This window comes from Eutrigla gurnardus (genome assembly GCF_963514095.1).
Source record: "Eutrigla gurnardus genome assembly, chromosome: 3".
NCBI classification, from domain to species: domain Eukaryota; kingdom Metazoa; phylum Chordata; class Actinopteri; order Perciformes; family Triglidae; genus Eutrigla; species Eutrigla gurnardus.
This window is the reverse complement of record NC_139917.1, coordinates 17339955-17367454: the sequence shown is the minus strand read 5'-3', so window position 1 is coordinate 17367454 and position 27500 is coordinate 17339955. Positions and strand designations below refer to the sequence as shown.

The window sequence follows — 27500 nt, the reverse complement described above, 5'->3', positions numbered from 1 at the left end:
TGTGAGTGTGTGTGTGTGTGTGTGTGTGTGTGTGTGTGTGTGTGTGTGTGTGTGTGTGTGTGTGTGTGCGTGTGTGTGCGTGCACATTTTAAGATTTTTACTTTTTCACTGCCGTCTATTGCTCTATCAAGATCATTTCTTGTGCTGTTACTATGGGTGTAGTAATTAAAGGTACAGAAACTTTTTTATGTTATGTTCCAGCATGTTACAGATAGCTGGTCATTTAAAGAAGCAATGTGTTTGCCCTTTGCTCTCCTCAGGTATCAGTATGTACTCGGCGAGAGAACATGGATCGAGTACTGGCCCACAGAATCAGAGTGTCAAAATGAGGAACACAGACCGGTCTGTTTGGGCTTGGAGCAGATGGTCACGCAGTACCAGATCTTTGGGTGTCAGCAGTAGTCAAGCTCTAAGAAATAAAAGGGTTCTTTTCAAATTGTTTTATTTTGCAATTTTTCCTATTATATAAAACTTTCGCTGCTGGGATATAAGAGATTACAATATTGTACTGCACTGATTAAAATGTAATTCACTTGGACTCAAGGTTGAACTGATTATAATTTTGTGCTCAAAGGTCAAGACCTCACAAAACATTGGCCATAACAAAAAATGTATATTCTTATTATGAAATTCACTCAAATTGATTAAGTGATGACATTTTGGACAGATATGAATGTAAACTGCAACACGATTGGTTGGTGGAGGCATACAACCAAGAGGGTACGTTAAGGTGCAGCACACAACTGCTTTGTAGAAACCATCTAGGAGGTGAACAGAGCTGCAGTATGTTAGGGTTAGGGTTAGGGTTAGAGCGTACAATCTTGGCTGCAAAATATCCCTTCACTCTGTTCCCAGTATGGACGTTACTCTTAAATACTACTGATAACAAACCGCTGTCTGTCATGGCTTTATTAACACTGCATTGCATACTGTATACAGATGTGCTTTTATTTAATGTAGAATCGTCATCTCTGTCTGTTTGAATAATAAAGTGTCATAAATTCAGCTGGAGGTAGGGTCTTAAGACTCAGAATATACTGTATGACAAATCTTATATTGATCAAAGATCACTGCAGCAGCAATACATTGGGCGTTCAAGCCATTGCAAAACTACTGGGACATTTTTAAAAAGGTAATATCTTTACGATATTACCTTTTTTATTACCTTTAAGATATTACCGAATTTCTCCACAGAGAAAATTACACCAACCCCTAATGCAAACTACACCACTGGAAACATTCGGGCTATTCATTCGAGCTGTTGTTTAACAAATGAACACTGGGGGGCAGCAGCGTGCCATGATGCAACCAGTGACTAGCCGCTAGAAATAAAGACGGCAAAGAAGAAGAAGTGACGTACTTCCTTTAGCCCAGCCAACTGGTCATGTTAGTGTTCTCGGAGAAGAAAAGAATCAAACTTTAACTGACAGTCTTGAAGACAGGCGCAGTCGGAGCGTGCGAGCCAGCCAACCTGGGAACACGGAGATAGCTAGAGGCCGAGTGACTCGTCAAACTTCGTTCAAGTAGGAGCGACGCTATTCGTTTCCAGTTCGCGGAGCCTCAGAAGATACTGATATGGCCAAGGTACAAGTCCTAAATGTCGCTGTTCTGGACAACCCGAGCCCATTTGGAAATCCGTTCCAGTTTGAAATAACGTTCGAGTGCATGGAGGATCTGCCGGAAGGTGGGTATTGTTTTCAGCTAACGTGTAAGACCAGCTTTCTTATTCTTTCGAGAACTAGCTGCCTTTCATGCGAATTCTGCTTCAGTGGTAACTTGTACTCTCACCCTAGTCGGGGTGCATGGTACGCAATTAACGAGCACGCTGTGTTGTTCGACGTTATACTGTTGTATTAGCTGTCGTTGGGGCCGGTTTGTGACATTTCATTTGACTAGTTGTTGAAAATTGGCGCTGGCGCGTTTGTGCTCAGCGCCCCGCCTCTCACCTACGCTGATTGGTTCGTGGAGGTTCTCTGGAGTTTCTTTCCGAGAAGCTGATTGGTTGAACGCGTTTTGTTTTCTGTAACAACAGACGAGCTCGACTATTTGCCGCGAACTGCGGGTAGAGCAGTAGAGGCAACCGGGAAGCAGTAGCATGCGGGCTAATAATAATAATGGATTGGATTTGTATGGCGCTTTTCAAGACACTCAAAGCGCTCTGACAGGATTCCATTCATTCACACACAGTCATACCGGTGGTGGTAAACTATAGCCACAGCTGCCCTCGGGCAGACTGACGAACCTGTGGTGACGTTAACCTTGTTAGCTGCATACCATGAGGATATTACGTTGTCTCTCGTGTTGGGCAGTTATGAGGTGAATATATTTGTAGTTTATAATAGTGGTTTAAGATATCACATTAAACTAGTGTCAAGAGATGCACTGATAGCAGATGGTATGAACTCATGTATCGCAAGCCTTTTGATTCCCCCCGTTGATATTTGATAAACAGTGGAACTGTTGTGATGACCAATCTTTTGAGATATGGCACATGATTTCATATGGAATTACAACATGCTTTCAAAACAAATCTGAGTGATTCAAAACTTATCCATTTTCTGCTTGTCATGTGTGTATAATAAGCCTCCTGGCACAGTGTCCAGAGATGAGGTTGAGGCCATCAATAATATTCCTTACAAATAGAGAGATGTACCTTAAGTCTCACTGTCTGTGCATGTATATGTGATGTCAGATCTGGAGTGGAAGATCATCTATGTGGGTTCAGCTGAGAGCGAGGAATACGACCAGGTCCTGGACTCCGTTCTAGTTGGCCCAGTACCGGCTGGCAGACACATGTTTGTGTTTCAGGTAAGCTGTGGTCAGATAGATAATAGAAGCCATTGAATACTAGCACTAAAAATGAGGATATTTGAGTTCCCTCGTTTGGTTCGCCATTTTGCACTGTGCTGCTCTAATAACACATTACTGTGGTTTACTTGGATCTGATTTCTTCCTCTCTGTGTTCCTGCTTCCTCTGCAGGCTGATGCTCCCGACACAGGGCTGATTCCAGAGAGTGACGCTGTAGGAGTGACTGTGGTTCTTATAACCTGCACCTACCGTGGACAGGAGTTCATCCGCATTGGTTATTATGTCAACAATGAGTACACGGATCCTGAACTACGGGAAAACCCACCTCTCAAACCAGATTACGCACAGGTATTTCTACGGGAAACACACACACACACAGATGGCAGTCATCAATTTCTGTCGCAAATAAAAGCATAACACATTTTATATATATATATATATATATATATATTATTTATAGTGTAGGCGGCCCAATTACAACACTCAATTACAGCCCAATTACAACACTCTGTACTTACTGGATTGAATCACAACAGCTCTGTCTTATTTTTATGTTATTTTAAAACAAATCTTAAACATATGGTCCAGTACTTGCACCATGCCTGGGTCTATTGAAACATGCACTGTTTTCTACTGCCCTCTAGTGTTCTGAAATTGTTACAGGCAACAGCATATAAAAGAAGTATATCCATCCATCCATCCATTGTCTACCGCTTATCCTGTATTCAGGGTCGCGGGGGCTGGAGCCGATCCCAGCTGTCATTGGGCGAAGGCAGGGTTCACCCTGGACAGGTTGCCAGTCAAAAGAAGTATATCATGTACTGTAAATATATAAAAAAAAATCTTCTTTTTATAGTTTACTCTTTATTACAAATGATGAAACTGAGTATATTTTGTTTTTTTTTCACTGTTGGTCAGACCAAATAAGCAATTTGAATCCAGGCAACATTACCTTCGCACAGAAAATTGCTGTGCCCGTAACACCCATCTCCCCTCCCGTAAGATACCGACCCTGTCTCACGCGTCTCCGTCCGAGCCGGTGTCGCAAACAAGGCGTTCTGATCGGGCATAGTTTTAGAAACCGGTCGTTTGATTCGGTCTTCGGTTCGCCGCGGGCGGGCCAACATTGTGCAGTACGGCCAGAGCCAGGCTGGGAACACTACCTTTACTGTCGGAGCATCGTCGTTCAGAATCGTTAAAAAAGCACCAGAAACGCAACCGGTACCAGGGTAGGTGCGTAGTGGAGCCGAGCAGCTTTCATTGATTTTGTTTTGATTCTTTCAGCTCCTGAGGAATATTTTGGCCTCCAACCCTCGTGTCACCCGCTTCCATATCAACTGGGAGGGTTCGGCAGACAAGATGGAGGACAGCGAGAATGTCGACCCGTCCCCCAACATCAGCGGCATGCTCCCACCGTCCTGTATACCAGGAAAGATGCCGCCTCTTGGACTGATGCCGGACAACTCCATGGACTGCATGTAAGCATCCTCAGATTAGGATAATGGACAAGGAGCTCTTATCTGTTCAATCGCCCACATCGCAAACACACATTTGGACAAGAAGGCCATGGATGTATCTACGTAACACATGGACGTTAACAGGAGGCGTTGATATGGCAGCAGGGAACTTATTTTTATACAGCACACAGGTATGGATCTGGAATTGTTACAAACTGTTTTTGTCTCTTGTGCAGTCTCCTTCAACATACAGGCTGCACAACCAGCATTGCCTTATTTCACTCTATCTCTGTATTAGATAATGTCAAAGCTGAGCCAGAGAAAGTTTTGAGTCATCTGGGTGGGGCGATCTTCAGTCCCTCACATCCTCACTAGCCTGAGACTTGCAAGTCATACTCAAACACCGATGATGACCTGTTTGGTACCCAAACTGTGCTGTCCATTTTGTCCTGTTGAGCACAGATCAAAGCTATGGGCAAGCAGTGTCGAAATAAATGTAGCAATAGCTGCTTTTAATAAAGCATTTCATTATTCTTCTATTTGGTTTGACCTGATGTAAATGTGTAGAATCTGGAATACCTGTGTAAAAAATCTTGGGTTTCAAATATGGGCCAGCTTCAGGGGCTTGTTGCAAGATAGATTGTTAGTTTATGCAGAGTACAACTTAATGTTTGCAAGTTTTACCCTCGAGTTCTCCAGATACCTTGGTAAACATGCCTCTACAAACAGGCCCCAGTTCACTTATTTTTCTTTAATGTTACATCAAATCTATGTCTCTAATTATGCACAATACATGTAGTCAAAGGATGGATGCTGGATTGCAGTCAGTCAAGTTGTTTGGATGGTTAAGGCTTACTGTAAATAGTATTTTTTTTCCTCAGCGCTTATACTGTCTTCAAGATGAGAAGGCATTTTCTTTTTGTACTAACTATATATTCTCTGCCTCAGTATTTGTAACAGCGGGGGTTGTGATGGGGTTAATAAACTTTGTTTTGTGGACTTGGTGCTACTTTCTGGTATTTGCCACATCTTTCTTACACAGCAGCTTTCCACCACACGTGCATGTGCACGTGTGTCTCTCATGCATTGGCCCACTCTTTCCCCTCCCCTCTGGCTCCTTTCTTCTTTTTTTTCAAGTTCATTCATAAAATGCAGCAGCCACACTACACCACCATTTTCACTCTAGCCTCATGTTGCTTGGCAACTGCAGCACAGGGAGGTGGGGACTGTCTGCTCTTACCATTTTATCTTTTCTTGGTGGAAGGGACCAACTCCTCCATCCATCCATCCATCTGTTACCTCTGTCCGCTTTTCACACGTGTACGCTGTTTAGCAAGATGATGTGATTGGTTGTGAATGCCGCAGGCTTTGTTTCACAAGCTACCCTGCATTATATAAGAATTAGTTGGTCCACCCTTTTTTACCAGCTGCAACATTAAAGTGATGTGCACATTAGTGCATCAGTAATCATTATACAATAAAGTGTTTTTTTTTCTTTCTGAAATGGGCTGTTCTGCATAAGGAATACTATTTGTTGAATGCTAATGCTTATATGCTTCACATTGTGTGTATTATTTCTCACATTTTACAGACTACAATTAATCATGAAAACAAGTTGTTGACAACCAGATGCCCAGAGACAAGACTTGATTAACCTGATGGTGAGTCACGTAAAAGGTTTGGCACCTGTAGTAGTCTTGGTATTATGGGCAATCGTCCACATAATAAAGTAGGTGGCTAAAGCCCCTAATGGTAGCAGGCACTGCAGTAGCTGTAAGGGTCTCCCATGTATAGCTTATTTTTAATTGTCAACAAAAGCTCAAATTATTCAAGTTGGAAATTTAGATGCAAATATGTGTGTGACTGTTTTGAGGATCCTGATAACCATGGGCCCTGTATGTAGACCAGGTGTGGAGAGAGTGTGTGACCGTAAAGGTCGTTGGTACACAGACGGTAGGAAGCTACGCTGTTTTCATCTTACACCGATTGTATAAAAGATGGTCTCTTATTTCCCGTGATTCATTTCCCATCAGATAAACTCCGTGTACGGCCGTCTGCGATCTGTTTAGAACTCCTGCCAGCCAGACCGCGCCGCGCGTGCGTTACATTCTGACCAACATTTCTAAAAATAGCTCGCGGTTGACGTCACTTAGCCAAACGTGTATCAGTCGCCTGGCGGCGGCAGCGGACCGGGAGAGGGGGGGGGGGGCATTCCTGTCAACTGCTGTTTACAGCCAATAGAAATGCTCGCATTCACTGAGATTCCCACGGTTCGACCGCGCCAAGCCAATGGAGGAGAGCAGCCGGAGAAAGTGGGCGCGTACATCAACGAGAGGAAAATAATCGCTGACGTTCCCGTCGCTTGCTATTTGTGGGGCGGCGGTACATTGCCGTTGTGGATGGATTGAGAGGGGCCAATCAGAACGCTCCGTGGCAGAGCGCGCCAATCCGTAGCCCTGCTCTACCTGTTAATCTACCCCGGTTCTGGCGAGGGGCGGGACGTTCGCTCGGCCGTAGTTCCGTCATCTCGCTCGTCTCCGAGGCTACAGGGGGCCAATGTTGATTTGGGCGCATTCACGTCGCTGTCGGACCCCGCCGAGTATTCATTTTTAAAAGCTGGGTTCCGGAGCGAAACGTGGCAGGCTTTTGATTGGGAATATTGAACCCCTGTTGTCGGTATAGCTGTTTTTCTTTTGGACTGGGGGAGAGGTGGGGAGCCGGGGGGGCGGGAGGGGGGGGGGGGCTCGCTCGGAGGGGGCTGCAAGGAGGGACAGGAGCAGACTGGATCCTCCGTGTTCAGGCCAACTGCGCCGAGGTCGGCCTGGCAGCCCACTGAAGCCCCATCGACCGAAGTACCACAGCGATAAAAACCCCGTGGATTTTAAACCCGGTAACGGTCGCCGGCGGTAGATGACCGTGGAGTGAGCGAGCCCGCTGCACTACACCGTCTCGCCCCGGCGCCGCATCCGCAGCTGTCGGGCTATTAAAGATCAAGACCTCGGAAGTCTTGGTAACTGTTCCGGCTGGATTTTGGGGGAAATACCGCTCAGACCGAATCGAGTCACCGGCTTGACGAGGCTGCGGGGCGGCCAAACAGCCACGGATCGCCCGTTGACAAGTTGTCATCATGGGCAACGCGCCCACGGCCAGGAAGGGCAACGAGATGGAAAGCGGTGGGTACCGTCGCCGGCAACGACACACATCGCTCCCGATAGACACCTGCTCGATGAACGCACAGCCTCGCGAAGAGAACAGAGACGACGTTATTACAACAGGCTTTACATAACAAGCCCCACACTGTTAATTAGAGGCCTATTCTTGCTTCCCCATTCGTTAAGATCCACTCGCACGTCCACGACAAGTCAACCGATTTGTGTGCCACGCAAAGCTCCCAACAGCCTGCATGTCACACGTTTATATCCAGTCGCTTTGCGTGTATGTGTAGACGGCAAGGGGATCTCTCTTCAGACGAGGCTTATATACGTGCTGTTCAGCAGGACGCACAGATGTTTTCAAACAACAGTTGAAAACTGTAAGCATCTTGGGATGTTCGCTGTACTGAAATATTGGCACACTAAGTATCAGATTATTTCCGTCCAACGCTCCTTTGGCCAGAGATGCTGCTTAATCTGCGTGTGTGGGTGAGCTGAATCCAGTCTGAGGGAACCCATACAAGTGTGCAGGTTTGGCTGAGTGTACTAGTTCACTTCACCTTACCATATTTTTCCCAGAAGGAGAAGAGCGTCTTTTATTAGACCCTAACTTCCCGTTGAGTGCCCTGATCTCCTGAACTCCACATCCCAGTGTCCCGTAAACATTTGAAGTCTCCAGGTTTGGTTTGTTTTCACAGACTTAGAAATCTACCAGCAACTGAAGCATAATAGCACTCTCCGTGACAAGTAACAACACACAAGTTGTGCATAAGAGCACTGGAGTTTAAGATTCAGCATTTAAAGAATCAGCACAGTTGTAGATGGCGAGGCTCATTCTCCCCGGTGGATTTAAATTGGACCAACTAGACAGCATGTCCTTACAACCTTTTCACAACTGACACATGATCTGCTTATTCGGGGCGTCTGTGTTCGTTGTAGTAAGATGGATTTGACTCAGCAATGTTTCATCTCAAACAATTTAACTGTGTCTTAGTGAAGTAAGGTGTACTGACGCCTGTTTGCGTGTCATCCTTGTCTCATTCTCACTCTTTCCTCTCTTTTTTTTTCTGTCATTCTAACCAGGCTGTTTCTTAAAATACACCAGCTCTCTACATATGGTTTCTTTCGCTCTTTACAGATGCCTTTAAAGCTTTTTTTCTTCTTCTCATTGTTTGTCCGCCACAGTCAAGGAGTTCCTTGCTAAAGCCAAAGAGGACTTTCTAAAGAAGTGGGAGAACCCTGCACAGGTTAGTGTTTGGATGCATGTGTGATGTGGACATTTGCATAAATATTTAGGAGTTTTTTATTCCAATTCTGTCACAAAAATATATCAAATAGTGCGGTGTGTTCTTTATGATTCCACTTGCAATTTGCTTGTTTTCTTTTAACAGTTGTGAACCCCAAATAGGTTTTGTTTTCTTCTGTCCTGCCAGCTACCACCAGAGTTAAAGTAAAATATGTAGGGTGATGATTCAGTTGATCGTTTATTCATTTTGGCTTCAAATCATATTGTTTTAACTTCTCCTCAAATTCACATTGCCCAAGTTATTATATTGTTTTTATGCATGTGTGTAGAGTTTTTTGAAATGTACATTGCATTGACCATTACTTTTTATGTATAGATATTTAAGAAGAGATATTCTTCTTTCTAATTTTATGGTATTGATTTCAACTTTTGCCCTAGAAATATTACTTGTGTGTGTGAATGATCTGTATGCTGCTATGCAACGAAGATTTTGTACATGTTTTACTGACACAGATAATATTAAGCACACATCAGAACTATATCAATGTTCTTAGAAGAGAATAGCTACTTTTCTCTCTGATCAATGTGCTAAAATAACACACTTGCCATGTGACAGCATGACTGCTTTTTGAAGTTTATGAGATGATCTCAATCAGGATATATTTGAAAAGCTTACATAACAGCATTAAATATGGCTGGGATCTATTTGAATATTCTGTGCATGTGTATGTGCACACATATATAGCATTCTATAAACATAATATCATACAATACCATGATTGCTATACATATACTCTGTGATTACGGCATGCACATATACCATGCACGTACAATAAGGCATTTGCTTGGCTTGTGCCAGCAATAAATAACATAGAATAGATAAATGTGGGCATAGGACACATTAGAAAATAAAAGTTCACATCTAAAAGGAACCTTGTTTTGATTTGTCTGTTCAGAACACTGCTGGCCTGGAGCAGTTTGAGAGGTTAAAAACCCTGGGCACGGGCTCGTTTGGCCGTGTGATGCTGGTGAAGCACAGAGAAACGGGACAGCATTATGCCATGAAGATCCTCAACAAGCAGAAGGTCAGTGTGGGTCAGGACCTTCACGGTGGAGGTGTTTGACCATTTCAGGCCACTTGCAGGATGGTCATAGAAACTATGTGGAAATGTCATCGATGTAAAAAAAATGTGCTCACAACCCTTGAAACATTCGTGGCTATTAAAAGAAGATCCCCATCTTTATTTGCTGGTGCAGAGACTCGCATACAGGGGCCGGCCTTCTTTCCCCCCTTTTGAACCTCTTTGAATGAGCTTGTGCTGAAGCAGACGGCGGCTGGAGTGGCAGAGCCGGGGTTGTCTTTGTGCAGATCACATCAAGTACAGTCATTTGGTACCCGATTTAGAGTTAAATTATGGCTGCGTTTCTGCCCGCTTCAATCCCCTCTTATAACAGAATATGTATAGATATATATATATATTTATAGATATAATACGCTGATGCGAATGTCTATTCTTGGCTAGCTAGCTGGTTAATTCAGTGAATTCAGTACCTGGAAAAAATAACAGTTCTTCATCACAATGCAGTCAAAAGACATGTGAACAATGCATTGTGTGTCTGCGTATGTAACATGTGCAGACCATATACATGAAAGGACAGGCTGACCCTCTGCATGCTGGATAGAAAAAGCAGCTTGTGTGATTTGCCATTTTTGATGCCATCTGCTTCGACGATATCCTTTCTACTCATAATATATTGATCCCATTCAGGCCCAATTTCCAGCTTGTGCCGCGTTGCATCATAATTACTGTATGTTTGTGTGTCTGATTACCAAAAGTGTGTGTGTGTGTGTGTGTGTGTGTGTGTGTGTGTGTGTGTGTGTGTGTGTGTGTGTGTGTGTGTGTGTGTGTGTGTGTGTGTGTGTGTGTGTGTGTGTGTGTGTTTATATGTTAGTCTGAGTCTGAAGAAGTACAGAACACATACATATAATATGAACTCCTTTTTTTGTTGCCTTTCAGGTGGTGAAGCTCAAGCAAATAGAGCACACTCTGAATGAGAAGAGGATTCTTCAGGCCGTCAGCTTTCCCTTTCTGGTGCGGTTAGAGTACTCGTTCAAGGTACGGAGAATTTGTGAAAGTGGCACGATTAAAAAAAATAAATAATAATTTTTAAAAAAGCGTCTGCCAATGATCCGTCCAGCTTTTCTCTGCACCTTCAGGTGTGATAAGTTATAAACTTTTCTGCCTTCCGTCTCGGTCGGACGATGCTTCATTCCAACTCCTTCTTTTTCAACCTAACTCAACCCTTACAGTCCAGGGTTATTGACTTGTATCGCATTCTTAGTAAACTCAGAAACTATACTTTATACTGAAGAGAACGTTTTGAATTAGGGGCTTTAACGGTGTATACGAAGTTTATCACTTTGTGTGATGTATAATATTATTCCTTTACCAAGAACTTCCAAAACGGAGAAAATAATATCCAGATGTGAGTGAATTTATCATGATTTTATCATATTTAGAAAATCAAAACAATTTATAAAGCTCCAATGAAATAATTTCCTCAAGATGATTAGACATTTTAAGAACTTATCCAAAATATTGTCTCTTCTGATTAAAGACCACTTCCAAGTATTTATAGTGATCTATTATCTCTTGCTAACTTTGAACTCGTAATTCCTGATGCAATAATCTGTCCATGTACAACCTCATCCTTATCATCGCTCCCATTATCATTGACAATTAATCCCATCAGGTGTGTGTAATCTGCAACTGTGGAATAATAAGAGCCACACATTCTCTCCCTCAGCGTTTTCACACCCAGGCTTTGTCGGCCGCCGGTTGTACTTCTGCAGACTAACCCCGCCGATGGCAACGCTCCAATTAAAGTCTTATTCAGGTTAAGCTGTATTAGATGCACCGCGGAAGCCCTGGGATTGAATATCCTTGATGCCTCAAATTGACCTATTAACAGAATTTTCCTGTGCACGTGTCTCGTCCTGCACACTGATGGAAGAGTCAACAGCAAACACGCATATTAACTCCGAGCTTAGTTAGAGTTATTCCAGAGTGTGTTGCATTCACAGGCGCTAACCGAGAAGCGGGTGAAGAATGAAAAACCTCTACGATAAAATAAAGCTAGTGTTGCAGTGCTTAATGTCTGTTAAAGAGTCGAAAGGACTTATGATTTGAAAACCTGGCGTAGTCATTTTAACACACCTCGATCAGCATGTGATAGACACAGTTACGGGTACTTCTTCATTTGGGCTTTTATTGTTGATTACTGAAATAACAGTCTGTGGATTAATTTACATAGACCCACAAAATACTGTGTTCATGTCGTTCAGTGTGTGTGTGTGTGTGTGTGTGTGTGTGTGTGTGTGTGTGTGTGTGTGTGTGTGTGTGTTTCACTAACGGGTCCTCTATCTTCCCTCCTCCAGGACAACACTAACCTCTACATGGTGATGGAGTACGTACCAGGTGGAGAGATGTTCTCCCATCTACGGAGAATTGGTAGATTTAGGTCAGTGTCTGTGTGCCATGTAGTTTACATGGAGATTAGAGCTAGAAGCATTTTTATATTGTGGAGCTCGGTTTTCCTCTATTTTATTCTCTTGTAGTCTATTCTATACAGTTCTGTTCTCCTCAGGTCTGTTTAAGGTCTGCTCGGTTTTGTTTAGTTCTGTTCTGTTCTGTTCTGTTCTGTACTGTTCTGTTCTGTACGGTACGCTCCACTAAACGGCCCTCTCTCTGTGGTTTCTCCCCATGTTTGTCTACAGTGAGCCTCATGCTCGGTTCTACGCCGCTCAGATCGTTCTAACGTTTGAGTATCTTCATGCTTTGGACCTGATCTACAGAGACCTGAAACCTGAAAACCTGCTCATAGACCAACAGGGCTACATACAGGTAAATAACACCTGATGCAGTAATGTACAAAAGCTGAATATTAATCACTTACTCAGAAGGTTTTTTTGTCTATAATCCTGTATGTATTTGTCTACAAAGGCACACATGAGTCTTAAATGAATCATATAGATCATATAGATCAGTCACGAGTGCTACTCTTGTTATTAGTGGCTTTCTGAACATGTAGACTAGCCGAGCTCTCTGTGTTTGCAGGTAATTCTCCTCACCCCTCAGATTTTCAGCCTAGAGCCAAACCCCCCCTTGGCTTCCCAGTTGTGCATTGTACCCATGGTTTGTCCAAAACCTGAGTGCAACATTAGTGCAGTATACAATGTAAGACAAAGAAAAGCAGCAAATCTCACATTTGAGAATCCCAAAACAGTCAATCACTACTTATTCTTTGTGTTGTTGTCATTTTATACGGGAAACGGCTTTAAATGGGAGGCAAGCTAACTTCGCCATTTGCTGCAAGTGTAATGTGTACTAACTGTTCAGTATGATATATTGTTGTTTATTGTTTCATTCATTAGAATCGATTATTTTAACTCATTTTACAATCACAAGAATGCAAGGACAAAACAAAAGGTTTGTTTTTGCGTAAAAATGATTACATGCATGTTTGCACTTATTTAGAAAGATAGACGTTCCAGAAATACAAACAATATGAACTTAATCAGTGATGTCACACAGATGGACATGTCTCGAAACTATCAACAACATCATCTGTCTGTTTGCTGAGTTGCGTGCTGGCACCCTCAGACATCACACGCAGGTCCTGCTGCCCTCTAGTGGCGAACCGTGAAATAACAACTGGTGAAAAATTCCATCGCTGCCCCAAGGTCCTTGCTTCAGTCCCTCTCTTTGCATCCGTCCATCATCTGTCTCACCGCCCTTCTGCTTGCCACATGCTGTAAATCAGCCGTGCACTCTTCTATTATTTCTCTTTCTTTTCTTCTCTCAGGTGACAGATTTTGGCTTTGCCAAACGTGTAAAAGGCCGGACCTGGACGCTTTGTGGCACCCCAGAATATCTGGCCCCGGAGATTATTCTCAGCAAGGTGAGCCACCATTGTTCCCCGTTTGAGCTTGTGAACTGTCAGCTGTGTTTTCCCTTCAAAAGAAAATATTTTGCGTTCGAACAAACAATGAAAACAACTTGTTGGACAAGGCTAAAACGCCTTACAACACCTTTCTTACTGGATAGTTGTTTGTTTTCAGTCGACAGAATCGTAACACACAGTTGCTGCCGTTTCCAAAATAATGATTCAAATGATTTAAAGTGGTATTTAAGCTCCTACCGGCCATATGACTTGCATCTGGGGATGTTGATGCTGGTCACTTGGGTTTTTCTAACCAAGCTGGGCATGTGGGTTTAAGGAGAATCGATAGAGCACACGCAAACCAGATGTTCTTTTAATCAGTGGAACTAGCATTACTAAGCACATTTTTAATGTGGCCCGGAACAGCAATCAAAGCAGATACCTGTGTTGTTGTTTTTTATCAGAAAGGGGCCATTCTCTTTGTGACGATGTACCAATTTAGATCTTTATTCTTTATCTTTATTAGATCTTTTAGGCTATATTATGGGTTTGTACCAAATAGCTTGCAGCTTCTTTCAGACTGTGTACATTGAAATGTTCCACATTTAAATGCTGCATGGCTTTATTTTGTTGCATTTCTATTCATTCTGTTTAAACCCAGTATTTCTGCACAATTGCAGATAAAGATGAGGCTGCACTAATGTTATTAGTATTACACTATTTGTAGAATTGGATTGCAGTGCTGTCGTTGTTGTTTCCGACTCATGTGATCCAAAAATGTCCAATAACATGTTTTTACTAATGAAATATTCTGCTTCAATCCAGTAGAGCGCTACTATGTAAATGCCATGCAGTACAACAATCATCAAGACATCTTCATTGATAGACAGCCACTGTATTGTTGCTCTCTGTCAGATATCCGTGAATGGTTCTCATCTTCACTATAATATCACAAACATATTTTGGACTAAAGCATTGCTGCCAACAATGTGCTAAAACAATCATAGTTCTTCCTTCTGAACCTCTAGATGGGATGCACAGACTATAAGATGAATATGAGGATGAATGTAGTTTAACATTTTAAATTGGTGTCTCTGTTTATAAGCATCTCTTCTTGTCTCTATTTCCCTCCTTTCTTGTTCTTTCCACCAGGGGTATAACAAGGCGGTGGACTGGTGGGCGCTGGGCGTACTGGTCTATGAGATGGCAGCAGGGTACCCGCCTTTCTTTGCTGACCAGCCCATTCAGATCTATGAGAAGATCGTATCAGGGAAGGTGAGTGTGACTCCCTGATTACCACGTTGTAGTACGTTCAGTATTTGTTTGTAACATTTGGAGGACCCGCCCCTCATCCACCCCCCCCTGACTTCTTTCTGCCAGTTTATCTCAGAAAGATGTTTCCGTTTGGGTTATATTTACAGTATAGCAACAATATTTGGAATAAACAAAAATTACTCTGCAGTGGATATTTGAAATTCTGGGTCAAGCTCTGTACACTTGGAAGACACCTCCAATTTATAAAATACTTTTTTCATTTAAGGCTGATAAAGACGCAAACATTTTCAGTTTTATGGATGGATTTTATTTCAGGTTTGAAGAAAAGTCAGTCTGCCAGGTTTTCTGTCGTAATAATATTATATATATATATATATATATATATATATATATATATATATATATATATACATAGTAACTTAGTAACATAGTCCTTAAGCTTTAGAAACAATATTTTTATTTTTTGCTTTAATCAACCAATACAAAATATCACTTCTTATCATATTTCAGACAAAATGTTGCTCATGTCCGATTTGTAAAATGCATCACTTCTATAGGCCACCACAGGGGGCAGGCCTGTACATGTTTGTTCCTTGCACCAGCAGGACAGATCTGGGTGGGGGGAGTGAAAGAGCAGCAGTTACCCCTCCCTCATCTAAACTACCGAGGTTCCCCTGGGCAAGCCTGTGTGAATATGGATCTTGTTTGAATAAAGCGTAAACATGTCCTTTGTGCCATGGATTTTAGCAGGGAAACACCCATCGCTAAAGTATGTCAAACACAACTGGAATAGATCTCAAGAAGCAACTTTCATTTAAAGGTGCTATTGACAACATTGATAACATCCAGCCACTAGATGTCGATTGCATTCACACAACACAGCTGTTGGCTCAATGGGTTGCCAGTTCGTTGCACAACCTGCGTTTTCACGGTCGAGTGGAGTCACACTCAGACAGACTCAGTCATGTCAAGTGATGAATCTTTCGTGGGATGAATTCATGTTCACTCCGGTCTTGCTCCGCAGCCACACGTCACACATCTACCCAGAGGTAAACAGAACATTCATTTTGGACCCGTCAAAAAAATAATTAATTATTAATTCACAGATCAAAGATATGGTTTCACGAGAAGTGATGCTTTGATTCTGCTCCTTTCTAAAAGCTCTGTGGATGTATAATTTTTTTAATTATTTGTTTAAATAAAAATGTTATCAATATGACCTCTACAGTTTCCTTGTACTACATCAACCAGCAGGAATATAAAGGTGGATATAGACAGATATTATACAGAAGATTAGCATTTTCTCCGACACTAACCTGGGAACTGCCTAGTTGAGGGAGGTGAAGCATTAGTTACTTCCTCTCTACATGTGTATTTTAATTGTGAATTTTTCCCAGAATGCTTCATTCTTCTTCTCATTTTTCTGTCTCAGGTGCGTTTCCCGTCTCACTTCAGTTCAGACCTGAAGGACCTTCTGAGGAACCTTCTCCAGGTGAGAAGCAAACATCTCAGCCATTGTGATTTCATTCTGATTGCTTTGCCGTGCGTTTTTCGAACAAGTGAGGGAAAATGTGTCGGTGTGGTCCTCAGGTGGATCTCACGAAACGTTACGGGAACCTCAAGAACGGGGTCAACGACATCAAGGGACACAAGTGGTTTGCAACCACTGACTGGATCGCCATCTACCAGAAAAAGGTACTCGCGTCCGTGAGTGCGTAACGCGCCGACGCATTGACTTCCCACCTGTAAAGTTCACTTCTCAATTGGTGCTTTTCGTCGTTTTTCAGGTGGAAGCTCCCTTCGTCCCCAAGTTCAAAGGGCCGGGCGACACCAGCAACTTTGATGACTACGAAGAGGAGGAGATCCGCGTCTCCTTCACTGAGAAATGTGCCAAGGAGTTTGTGGAGTTCTAGAGTTAGAGAGCGACAGAGGAAGAAAGAAGGAAGTAGGGAGAGTCAAAGGTAGGCTGGTCGAGTGGGAGACGTAAGGAGAGAGTACTGTCTCCTGTCCAATCACAAGCACCAGCTACAAAACGAGGGGGGGGGGGGGGGGGATGGGGGTGGGGGGGAGCAAGGAGACTGATAACCAGCAGTGTTGCCTTTTCTGTTGCGTTTCTGTTGTACTTAATTTATATTCTCTTATTTATGGATCCCTTTATGATGAAGGTGTACTTTCATGGGTGTTGGGAACCCTACTTTAGAGTTGCCTCGACGCATTCTCACCCAAGATCTTCCCCGCTCTTTTATCGTTTCATTCATCGTTTTCGTCACTTTTGGAACACGTCACAGACAAATCAGTGTGCCCATTCTGATCTGGTAACACAAAGCCCATCGAGTCATACAGGTTGAGGTCTCAGTCTGCACAAACGTTTCTTCAATTTAAAACGGACAGTTGGCTAACTGGCTCTTTGTCCGGTGAGCAAGAGGAGCGTGATGAGCAACGCTCACGCGCATTGAAAACGTGTGTTTTCCGCTGTCATGTTTCCTTCAGATATTTAAAGCTGTAACGTTTCATATCGAAGACGGCACACGTCGAGTCGCTGACACGATTGGCATAAAGAAAAAACATGGCTGAGGCATTTGTGAGTTTCAGTCCGAGACAGGCGACACTTTAGGGGGAAAGAAGTCGCTTACTTTTACCGTTTAATTCCATTTACTTCTTATCATTGTTAGCATAGCCCGGCTTTGTGGTCTCAATTTTTAAATGTAACTAGATACTAGACAATGATATCATGTCACGCTAACAAACATTTGGATAAGGGAACGTAAATATCTCAGTTTTCATGGTGTTGTGAAGGAACACCATAACATAATGGTATCTCAGGTTTGAACATATCACTTAATAAGACATTTTATCAACATAGAGCATTAGGGTGAGCAGGTCAAGACGATGGCTGAGACGCTCGCTTGTTATATCGATTTGAGGGTTTAAAGTTCTAGTCGGAGCTAAAAGGAACATAAGGGAATATTAAGACTTCCAGTTAGTGTATTTTCCCTTCCAGAAGATTCGGTTTTGCTAACTTGACAACCCCGTTTGGTCTTAAAAGCACTCGTCGTCGCTCACTTATGAGGCAAAGTCAAGCCGATGCAGCGTTTTGAGATGACCATTTGGCCTTTGCCTACTCCGACTAAAAGAGACCATCCGAAGCAGACTTACCTCAAACTGCTTCTGGCTGGTGGTCGCTGGGGCACTCCGGCCGGTCATCGAGGGCGGTCTGGATCGTGTGTTTGTGGGGCTTTTTATCGGAAGCTGCGTTCATCTACCCAGCACTTACACTCCACGTGACAGTCTTACATGTGACAGCAACTCCATTTCCATCTCAGTGTTTACATGCCCAGTTTTTTGTTGTTGCTGTTGTTTTATTTAGTTTTTCCATGATGCAAAGATGACCGGTATTCCATTAAAGAAATTGGGAAAAGGTAGAGCACCTGGAGTTAAATAGAGTTAGTACTGAGAAGAGACAGAAACGTATCCAAATGCACAGTCTACAAGCTGCCTGTTTAAAGTGCATGACGCACTTCAGGTGTTTGACGCCTCCTTAGTTCCTGAGCTGCGATGGCAACGTACTGAAGCGATGCCCAATGGTGGTCAATGTAGGATTTGGTCATTCAGAATTTATAAAATCAAACAAAGTGGCGCTAGTGTCTGTTTTGAACATTCAAATGCCTTCTTCATAGTCCTATTTTAATGTGCCGCCATAATGAAGATATTCTATTTTGGTTCAAACGGGGCATTAAGTTCTTTTTCTCCGATCATTTTAAAATCCAGGTATTTTTGATTCACATGAGTCGTTCCTGTCCAGTACAACAGTTCAGATATGGGGGGATATAACAAGTCTGTGTTTAGCCAATTATACAATTATAGTCCTAGAATTTAAAATTACCTACCATGAAGAAATATCCATCGATCCATCATTCAAGCTAAATTACCTGTTTCAGATATTTTGTTCAGGTCTGTGTAGCCCAATGTCCATGGCCAGATTCAGAAGGTAGGGGGGGCTCAAGCCCCCATTGCTCCACCATATCTCCCACTGTACATTATGTACAGAATCACTAAGATGGAATATTACACGACCGCAGGTTTACTGTATGGCCATTTGATTTAAACACAAATTAATTTGGGAATATACTCCATGTAAGCGCAGCATTAATAAAGGCATTAAAGGGCCATTGATTCAGGACTTCCATAAAACTTGAGACTTGCAGCAGAGGCCTAGATATCCTAACGCTTGTGCCGTGTTCATATCATACGGGATGGATGGTGGAGATGGGAAAGATTCCCATGTCGTCTTGCGAGCGTTGACACCATCTGACTTTTTACTGGCTGAGGAGTACGCATGACTAGTAAACTGACTTTGACGTGCAAAACCGACGAGCCCCTCCAAGACGTGGCCTCAAGCTGAGCTAAAGGATCCGTCTCAAGTCCCCTCATAGTGTCAGTTGATATTGTGATTTAGCAGTTTTTATTCCCAAACAAAGTGTATGTTAATCAAATGACCACAAACCAGCTGCTACAGTGGACCCCGGGGCTTTTAGGGAAAAAAGGGTTTGGTTTTCTATCAAGAACTCAGACCAAAAAGGTCCATCCCCCTCCCCAAAATAGCCCTACTTTTCATATTCTTCTATCTCATTGAGAGGGGCTGATTTCATTGATCAATCTGAGGTCAAAGATCACATCAGAGGATAGATGTGACAAGAGCTGCAAGGTGGATACACTTGTATCAGCTGGCTAATTGGTTATTTTGTACAAAATGTCCAACCATTATTATTATTATTATTATTATTATGGTTATTATTATTTAATTGTTGTAAACCACTTGTTGAGACATCACATTCGCTGTATTTCCTCCATGTCTAGTTTAATGTTGACTCTGTCACCATGGACAAAATGTTTGAAGTGATCATACAATATTATTCCTTCTCCTCGATGTTTTTGTCAGTGATGAACTTCCTCTCCATGCAGGCACAATGCTGGTACATACCGTCGCACTTTTTAGGGAAACGAGACCCCAAATGTAAACCATGTTAATCCCCAACACGCACACACACACACACACACGCGCACACACACACACACACACACACACACACACACACACACACACACACACACACACACACACACACACACACACTCTGCAAAGGGAAGCGTTTAAAGTCACGGGAACAGTGACATAAAAACACGAAGTGTAATATTTTGCAACATCATTCCAATAAAGTTTTACTTGTAAAATTCTACTGAACTTGTGTGTGTGTGTGTGTGTCTGCGCGTGCGTGCGTGTGCGCGCACCCCCCGTGTGTGTGTTTGATCGTTGCTGCGAGTTCAGTCAAATAGTGGACTGCAGATGATGACATGTTTAAAGTGTAGGAAGCGTCGGTGTTGTAGGCTGGAGGTCGGACATCCATCACCGCCGCCTGATGCGGACTGGAGCCGTCAGCCACCCATCTGTTGACCGCCCGGCTCAATCGGGTTCGCCGTAACGCTTAAAAAGCACGACACTCAGTAAGCCAGCCGCCCCCTGCTCAATGTGCGCTTCTTTGTGTTAAAATCTGATGGCAGAAACCGAGACTGCGAACAAAGAATGTGGCTTAGACGCAACTGAAAGCCAGACGATTCCACCTTAAATGTAATTTCGCGTCTGCGGTGGGAGACCTAGGCGCCATCTTCGGTCCACCTTAAGCGCACAATGTGGCCAACGAACGAAAGCGTACCAGCCGGGCTTCCGTCCTCATTCTCCAGCCGGGGATCGCTCTCTGGCTTCCAAGCTTTGACACAGCGTCACTTGTGAAACAGCAGAGGGGGGGGTGGGGGGAAGAAAGACGCACTCGGGCCAAACCCCATCCGCACCAAACAGGAGAAGATGTCTGAGCCCAATAAGTACCGAGAGTGGATTCTGGAGACGATCGACTCCCTCCGCTCGAGGAAAGCCCGTCCGGATCTGGAGAGGATCTGTCGAATGGTCCGGAGACGACACGGGTCAGACCCGGACCGAACCAGGACAGAACTGGAAAAACTGATTCAAGAGCAGACGGTGCTCAAAGTTAGCTACAAGGGGTCCATATCGTACCGAAATGCGGCGAAGGTGCAGAGGAAAAGCAGAAAGAAGAGTGAGTTTACGGCCGCTGGCGACGGCGGCGCGGAGGCAGCAAGGGAGCGGACCAAACACGAGCACATGAACAACAACGGCGACAGCGCGCACAGCTTCACCGACCCGGAGGAGGGCGAGGAGGACTCGGAGCCCAGCCCGGATCCCCGCACTCCAACATCAGCCGGCGCTGCCGACAAGAAGCCCAAGCCTGCCCCGAGCCCGAGTAGCGGAAACGGGTGCCTTAGTTGTGGCGCAACAACGGGCTGCGCGGTCGGGAGCGGCTGTAAAGAGGAGAAAGCAAGTGCACCGAGAGACAAGGGATTAGGGCAGCAGGGAGTGGGGGACAGCCCGTCGGCCGGTCTCGGTCACGGAACAAACGCACACGACGGCGGGGACACCAGCGGGAGAGCACCCGGCGGCGCCGATGCAGCTCGAGCGGAAAAAGAGCCGCGTTTGTCCGGAGATGACACCCAGAACAAAACTTGCTCTGGGAGCGTCGGCACCCTCCCGCAACAACAACAACAGGGGCAGAAGCAGACTGTGCCCCCGAAGCCCAAACTTCGAGTCGGCGGAGGGGTCGCCAGAGCGGCGGGGAACCACGCCAACTCCGACCCGGGCGACAGACTGGTGGCTTCTGTTCGCAGCCTGTCCGAGAGGAGCACCCGAGGGGGCTCCGCCGCCGCGACAAGAGGCCAAATGAAGCCGCTGGGGCAGAAGGAGATTTTAGGCTACCTCAGCAGCCAGGGGCGGCTGTCGGAGGAGAAGCTGACCCGAGGCAAAGTCAAAGTGGTCACGGAGAGAGAGGTGGCGGGGGGCAGGCTGCGCAGGACCCGCTGCGGGAACATCACTCTTCCTCTGAGGGGGATGGTGGCGGAGGAGGCGACGACGCCGAGGAATGCGTCCGCTGACACACTTGTGAAGAGCGCACTGCAGGACGAGCACACGGCGAAAAAGGTGGGCACCGCTAACTTAATATTTCCGACACGTCCGGGTTGTACGGGGCATAGCCGAACGGCGCCTGCTTGATATATTACGGACTGTTAAAGCGGCACACGGGGCACCGGGACGCCACATACGTTGGGTTCTCGTTCAGCCTCGCTGTTTGAGGACCACACTGCGGAAGATGAACTGTTGTCTATGTAGGCTAATTGTCAGCGGGACGCCGGTTTGGTTTGTCCTCTGTAGCCTCGGTCGTGTATGTGTGTGTGTGCGTGAAGCTCTGCTTCCTGCACAAAAGGTGCGGGTTACACAGGCTGCGGGAGCAGACGGCTCCGGAGCGGCTTCCCCTGCCCCCCCGGGATGAGCGCGCGCACCGTAAAGAGCGTCTGTGTGTGGCGCGAGTGGGTCCTCGTCGCTGTCGGGGCTCGATAACATTTTCTTCGGCTCTCAGGAACTTTCGCGGCGCGGAGCTGCGCGCGGAGAGTCCGGGCCTGCCGCGCGCAGTAGGCGGTGTCTGTCTAAACTTGAGACGTGCCGCTGCCGCTCTCGTGTGGGCGCTGCTCTGTCGCGCAGGCCGGCGGAGGACTCAGCCCGTAATACAGCCGAGCATCGTGTTTCACGTAGTCTCTGCATATACGTGGTTTCTAACCCCGCACTTTTGTTTCTCGCTTTCCTTCGACATCCCCGCGTTTTCTCCCCTCTTCGTGCCTCATAAAATCCTTTGTATTATTTCTGATAGCACCCCCCCCCCCCTCTTCCTCTCCCTGGTGGGTGCACACTGAGTAGGCGATGGCTGTTTCAGATATGTGTGTGTGTGTTTCAGGTGTTTGTCATCTCGCCTACTCTGTCCGCCCCGAAGAAGCGCAGCTTATAGCCGTTTAAGGACCAGGTCGCCTCCAACAGGGGGGCAGCCTGAACGAACTTCGCTCTAACTCAGCCCGTTCATCTCCCAGGATCGAAGAAGCGCTGCGTCGTCTCTTCACTCCCTCTTTTTAATGGAGACATATAATAAAAAATGATATATTTATAAATGTTATATATATATATATATATATATAGGCTATATCATTTTTATATATCATTTTTATATATATCATTTCGTTTTATTATTATGAAATACTTTATCTGTCATTGCAGACGCCGTCCACCTCTCTGCGGGAGAATGAGCCTATGGAAACAGCCAGTGAAGAAGAGGAGCGGGCAGAGAATGAGGAAGAAGAGGAGGATCCCCGGAGTTCTGATCAGGAGGCGGGAGGACTATCCCCGGTAGCCATGACAACCGAACCAGTGCTCATTGAGAAATCCACAGAAGATACTGAGACCCAGACCGCATCAAAGCAGGAGAGCCCCCATCAGCCCGAGCGGCAGGAGCACGGTACCAAAGGTGTGTGCGCGTGACCGTGTACGTGCATGCATGTATGTGTTGCATCAAGTAAACAACCTCCGTTAATATATTCTACCATGACTATAGATATTAATGCTTACAAGTCTGAGTGGTAAGGGTCATCTTTTGTCTTCTTAATACTAGAAGTATTTTGGAAAGAAAATATTGTATAACTTCAACTAATATATCCAATGTTTATATTTATAAAGAGTTTACTATTGTCACCCACAACAAACAATAATGGTTACTGAAATATTGCTGTTGTTTTTTGTTGTTGTTTTTTTAAAACTTTTTTCTGATATGAAACAACTTTTTAAAATGACTGTTTAAATGGTTTTATTTGTATAATACATCATGTTTTTTTATACGTTTAACATCAATACTATTAACTACTGGTATACATTTTGTCTACTATTACTACTGCTGCTACTAATGATAATAATGTTCATCATAATAATAATAACAGCAAAAAGATTAAAAAAGCAAAAGACTTTAATATTTTCTCTTCTCCCTTTTTGTCTGGGTTTACCTGCTGCTATCTCAGGGATGTGTGGGCTTGATTCCCCCACCAGGACACCCGGACACGGAGCTTCTCTTTCACAAAATACCAGCGTCCATTTGGAGGAGAGGGCTGTCGTCCCTGATCAGCTACATTTGGAGGCACAAGTAAGTGCCAGCCCATCTGTCCTGGTTGAGTGCTGTACCATGCATTATCAAAACTGGTCAAAATTGCTCAAAAGGCAACCATGAAATGCAACGTCCTTTGTTGGAGTGTGACTGGCCACTGTAATGCCTTGTGTGTTTCCTTGAGACCTAAAACAACAATATGATGCATGTAAATGCAGACTTCTGGCTCCGAGTCCGAGAAGAAACTCATTTTGAGAAATCAGCCAAGATGTGTTTTGTAAATTCAGTCTAATTTTCAAGACACTACAGGTAAAAGGGCGGGGGAATCAAACTAATAGATATCACCAAACTGAACTGGTTGATTCCTTACATTAAGCAATTATTTCTTTATATTACAATTTTTCTGAAATTGTATGTATTAATATGCAAATGAGCCATTATGTAAACTTGTGGTACATTTAGGAGAAATCTACAGGGGAAAATAGACAAAATAGTCAAAATAAATCAATAAAAAACCTAATACCCAACTTGGGTATTTTTAGACAATAGACAATATTGTCCCATGTTTTGTGTTTAAATGACTATTGATAGAATACACTGCAGATGTGATCTACTAAACTGGGTGCAATGTAATTGCTCGGGGTCCCTCCTCACCGTCGATAAGCTTCCACTAAAAGGGCTTGTTTTCACACACTGCTCAGATTGTTATAAGTGTCTGACAACATTATGGAAAAGACTCTACAGAGATTCCAGGTCTCTTCGTTATTGTGAAATCTCATGGCGCATCGACGTGGTTGGAATCAGATAAATATTTTTTTCTCAGTGGGGTCCTTTCCAAAATGTGTTCAGACGTAGTGACAATCGCAGTCTCTTGGTTGCAGAAACAATCACCTTTTCTGGACGTACACTGATGGTGAGGAGTTGCCAGAAGGATTACATTGCAGCCTGCTTAGCGGCTCAATACTGGACCAATGTCCAAGCCATGTATGCACTACATTTAGTAAAAAGGAGCCACAATACAGTGCTTCTTCACCTTTGATCGATGTGAAAACTCATGTGACACGACCCCTTTCACTTAAAGTCCAACATTTCAGTTCACAATTGATTGTGATTTCACACACAGCTACAGGTTTTGGCCGTGCTCTTGTCATGTTTGTGTTCAGTCATACATTTCATGTTATCATGTGTCGTGATGACACTTTATCAGTGCTTATTATCCTTGACTTGAAACAACTTTGTGTGAATATTAAGAGCTCTTTTGATATACATTTCACATTGCACTTGTATAATGATTTTACAAATAGAGAAAGAAAGATGAGCAAAAAAAAAAAGAAAAAGTTTGGTGTTAGAGGATCGGAATAGTGCGTTATGTTGCAGTTGCAGTTTTGTCCTGATGCACCTTGATGCATCCAGCCCCTCTAGTCCTTGGGTTTGGGTGGAGGTCATATCTCTCTGATACTTTCAACATGATTAACCCTCTGGCACCGCAGTGACTCTGATCTCATTTTTTATTGTCACGCTCATTTATTTGCATATTTGTTTGACCCCCCTTTCGTCCCTCCGCATACAGGATCAGATGCAACACGACAGAATCAACCACACCTCCCCAGGCTTTAACAGTGAGTTCTGCATTACATAATATAATCTCAACGTGTGTGTGTGTGTGTGCGTGTGTGTGTGTGTGTGTGTGTGTGTGTGTGTGTGTGTGTGTGTGTGTGTGTGTGTGTGTGTGTGTGTGTGTGTGGGTGGGGGGGGCTAGCGGTGATTACAGGTAATCGGACTGTGCTTATTTTTTCCCATCATAGGTTTAGAGTCTAAGATGGAGGTTGGCGTGTCGTCCTGTCTGCTCACGCCCACTGCGTCCCCGAGAGACTCTGGCACGTCTGAGGAACGGGGGATGAATGGAGGAGTTAGCGGTGGAGGGTGAGTATGTTCCCCTCTTGTTGCTTTTTTTCCTTATGGATTTGTTTCAAAGTCCATTTCAGGAGAGATACATTCTCAATCAATAAATTACATGTTTTCTCTATATGGTGCACTCCAAGATAACGCTTTCCCTGACTGAATATCTTAAACTTGCAAAACTTGCTAGCACTTGCGGGCAGCGGAAACGAGTTGTGAACATATCCTTAACATATCATTACTCTATAAGTTGTTGTGGCGAACATGTTAGCAAACAGTTGTTTATTTGCCCATTCAGCAGTTAAAGAGCAACATTATTAAGAGTCCACTGTTCACTCTCTTTTAGCTCTGTTTTTGGTCTCCACCATCTCCTGAGGGAAATATCTGGGTCTTTAGCTGCTAAATCCTCCACTGTGTTCCAAAGCTAGTTACTAATTGTGTATGTCTGCTGTTTGGTGCTTGGTAGGTGGAGCACAGTGGGTTTTTTAGAGTTTAATTTTTTTTTTTTTTTTTTGTGTTCCCGTCTATGCATTGCTTTCATATGCAATTGTGCCACATGAAAAAATCTCTTTGCACATACCTTAACATTGACACATTCATCAGTGAAAACATGGAAACCACAGTGTCCCGTTCTCGTAAACCCAACACTTACTACCACAACGTAGGAAATGAACAGCAATTAAACTCCAGATTTAAAAAAAAAGCACAAAACTAAATTCCATAACGAAACTGTCAGTTCTGACAAATAGCTTAGTACGATTTTAACATCTCCAGCAGGGTTTTTGAAGAGCCAACTGTCCTCTCACTCATCTCTCTAGGTTTCTGAAGTCTGAGGGGGCCGGCGGCAGCCCAGTGGACTGGACAGTGTCTGATGTGGTCAGTTATTTCACAGCAGCAGGTTTCCCTGAGCAAGCTGCTGCCTTCAGGACCCAGGTGAGCCTGTAATCCCCTTTAACCACCGCTAGAGGCCACCAGAGACAGGATTAATGGCTGTGCTTGAACCGTTTTACAGTTGTTGTAGATTATGTCTACCTACCCACATTGCTTTGCTCTTCTCATTAGGAAATCGATGGCAAGTCTCTTCTCCTCATGCAGCGGAACGATGTTTTGACTGGCCTGTCAATCAGACTCGGCCCCGCCCTCAAGATCTATGAGCGTCATGTAAAGGTTCTGCAGAAAACACACTTTGAGGATGACGACTGTTAACGGAAATACTACATAATAGAGACTGCTCCGTCTGTACCTGGATATAGTTCAAGTATTCCTATAAAATGCATGCATGATATATACACTTAGCTTTTCATCTTGTGTCAAACAGCAGACACAGACACACACACACACACACACACACACACACACACACACACACACACACACTCTATTTCTCTTCCTCTGTCCCTCTAAATCTGCTCTGTCCAGAAACGACATACAGAAATGAGACTGAATGGACAATGAAGATTTTTCTACCATACAGATGCAGAGGTTTTAAAAAAAAAAAATCATACAATTTCTCTTTATTTACAATGATCAAGCACTTTGAGAACTCTTGGCTAAACTGTGCAAAATGGTTTGTTTTCAAACTGTTATATTGTGCTGACCTTTACGCACATTTTCGAAAGAGGTCGTGGTTATTCTGTGTGGAGGTACATTTCCTTTCTTTTTTTTTCAAGGCTGTGATGC

General features: G+C 44.1%; 4 protein-coding genes across 4 annotated transcripts in view; all 4 read left to right on the top strand.

Moving 5' to 3' along the window:
• LOC311010930 (complement C3-like) overlaps positions 1 to 530 on the top strand; it is a 24579-nt gene extending 24049 nt beyond the window's left edge. Inside the window, exon 43 of the mRNA XM_084005573.1 lies at positions 261 to 530. Coding sequence (XP_083861699.1) covers positions 261 to 402 — 142 coding nt within the window. The 3' untranslated portion in view covers positions 403 to 530. The remainder of the gene's footprint in view (positions 1 to 260) is intronic.
• Positions 531 to 1368: 838 nt separating this feature from the next.
• LOC311011611 (histone chaperone asf1b-B-like) lies at positions 1369 to 5265 on the top strand. The gene is made up of 4 exons (XM_084006649.1): positions 1369 to 1684; positions 2693 to 2808; positions 2981 to 3157; positions 4094 to 5265. Exons 1-4 carry the CDS (start codon positions 1576 to 1578, stop codon positions 4289 to 4291), a joined length of 600 nt encoding a protein of 199 aa, XP_083862775.1. The 5' UTR covers positions 1369 to 1575; the 3' UTR covers positions 4292 to 5265.
• Positions 5266 to 7014: 1749 nt separating this feature from the next.
• On the top strand, positions 7015 to 20120 carry LOC311010631 (cAMP-dependent protein kinase catalytic subunit alpha). Its single transcript, XM_084005205.1, has 11 exons — positions 7015 to 7439; positions 8604 to 8665; positions 9621 to 9749; positions 10683 to 10781; positions 12104 to 12186; positions 12443 to 12569; positions 13531 to 13626; positions 14761 to 14883; positions 16316 to 16375; positions 16474 to 16578; positions 16671 to 20120. Exons 1-11 carry the CDS (start codon positions 7394 to 7396, stop codon positions 16794 to 16796), a joined length of 1056 nt encoding a protein of 351 aa, XP_083861331.1. The 5' UTR covers positions 7015 to 7393; the 3' UTR covers positions 16797 to 20120.
• Positions 20121 to 20401: 281 nt separating this feature from the next.
• Positions 20402 to 27500, top strand: part of samd1b (sterile alpha motif domain containing 1b) — an 8400-nt gene continuing 1301 nt past the window's right edge. Inside the window, exons 1-7 of the mRNA XM_084006642.1 lie at positions 20402 to 21925; positions 23048 to 23294; positions 23839 to 23960; positions 25492 to 25540; positions 25727 to 25844; positions 26639 to 26753; positions 26883 to 27500. The exon at positions 26883 to 27500 is cut by the window's right edge and continues 1301 nt beyond it. Of these exons, the coding sequence (XP_083862768.1) occupies positions 20744 to 21925; positions 23048 to 23294; positions 23839 to 23960; positions 25492 to 25540; positions 25727 to 25844; positions 26639 to 26753; positions 26883 to 27026 (1977 nt within the window). The 5' untranslated portion in view covers positions 20402 to 20743 and the 3' untranslated portion in view covers positions 27027 to 27500. The remainder of the gene's footprint in view (positions 21926 to 23047; positions 23295 to 23838; positions 23961 to 25491; positions 25541 to 25726; positions 25845 to 26638; positions 26754 to 26882) is intronic.

Excerpts from the sequence above, each read along its gene's own strand:
- LOC311011611 (XM_084006649.1), top strand. The coding sequence starts at position 1,576 with ATGGCCAAGGTACAAGTCCTAAATGTCGCTGTTCTGGACAACCCGAGC. Across the intron at positions 1,685-2,692 it reads CATGGAGGATCTGCCGGAAG|ATCTGGAGTGGAAGATCATC; the intron begins GTGGGTATTGTT and ends ATGTGATGTCAG. Across the intron at positions 3,158-4,093 it reads TCAAACCAGATTACGCACAG|CTCCTGAGGAATATTTTGGC; the intron begins GTATTTCTACGG and ends TGATTCTTTCAG.
- LOC311010631 (XM_084005205.1), top strand. The coding sequence starts at position 7,394 with ATGGGCAACGCGCCCACGGCCAGGAAGGGCAACGAGATGGAAAGCG. Across the intron at positions 14,884-16,315 it reads AGAAGATCGTATCAGGGAAG|GTGCGTTTCCCGTCTCACTT; the intron begins GTGAGTGTGACT and ends TTTCTGTCTCAG. Across the intron at positions 16,376-16,473 it reads TTCTGAGGAACCTTCTCCAG|GTGGATCTCACGAAACGTTA; the intron begins GTGAGAAGCAAA and ends TGTGGTCCTCAG.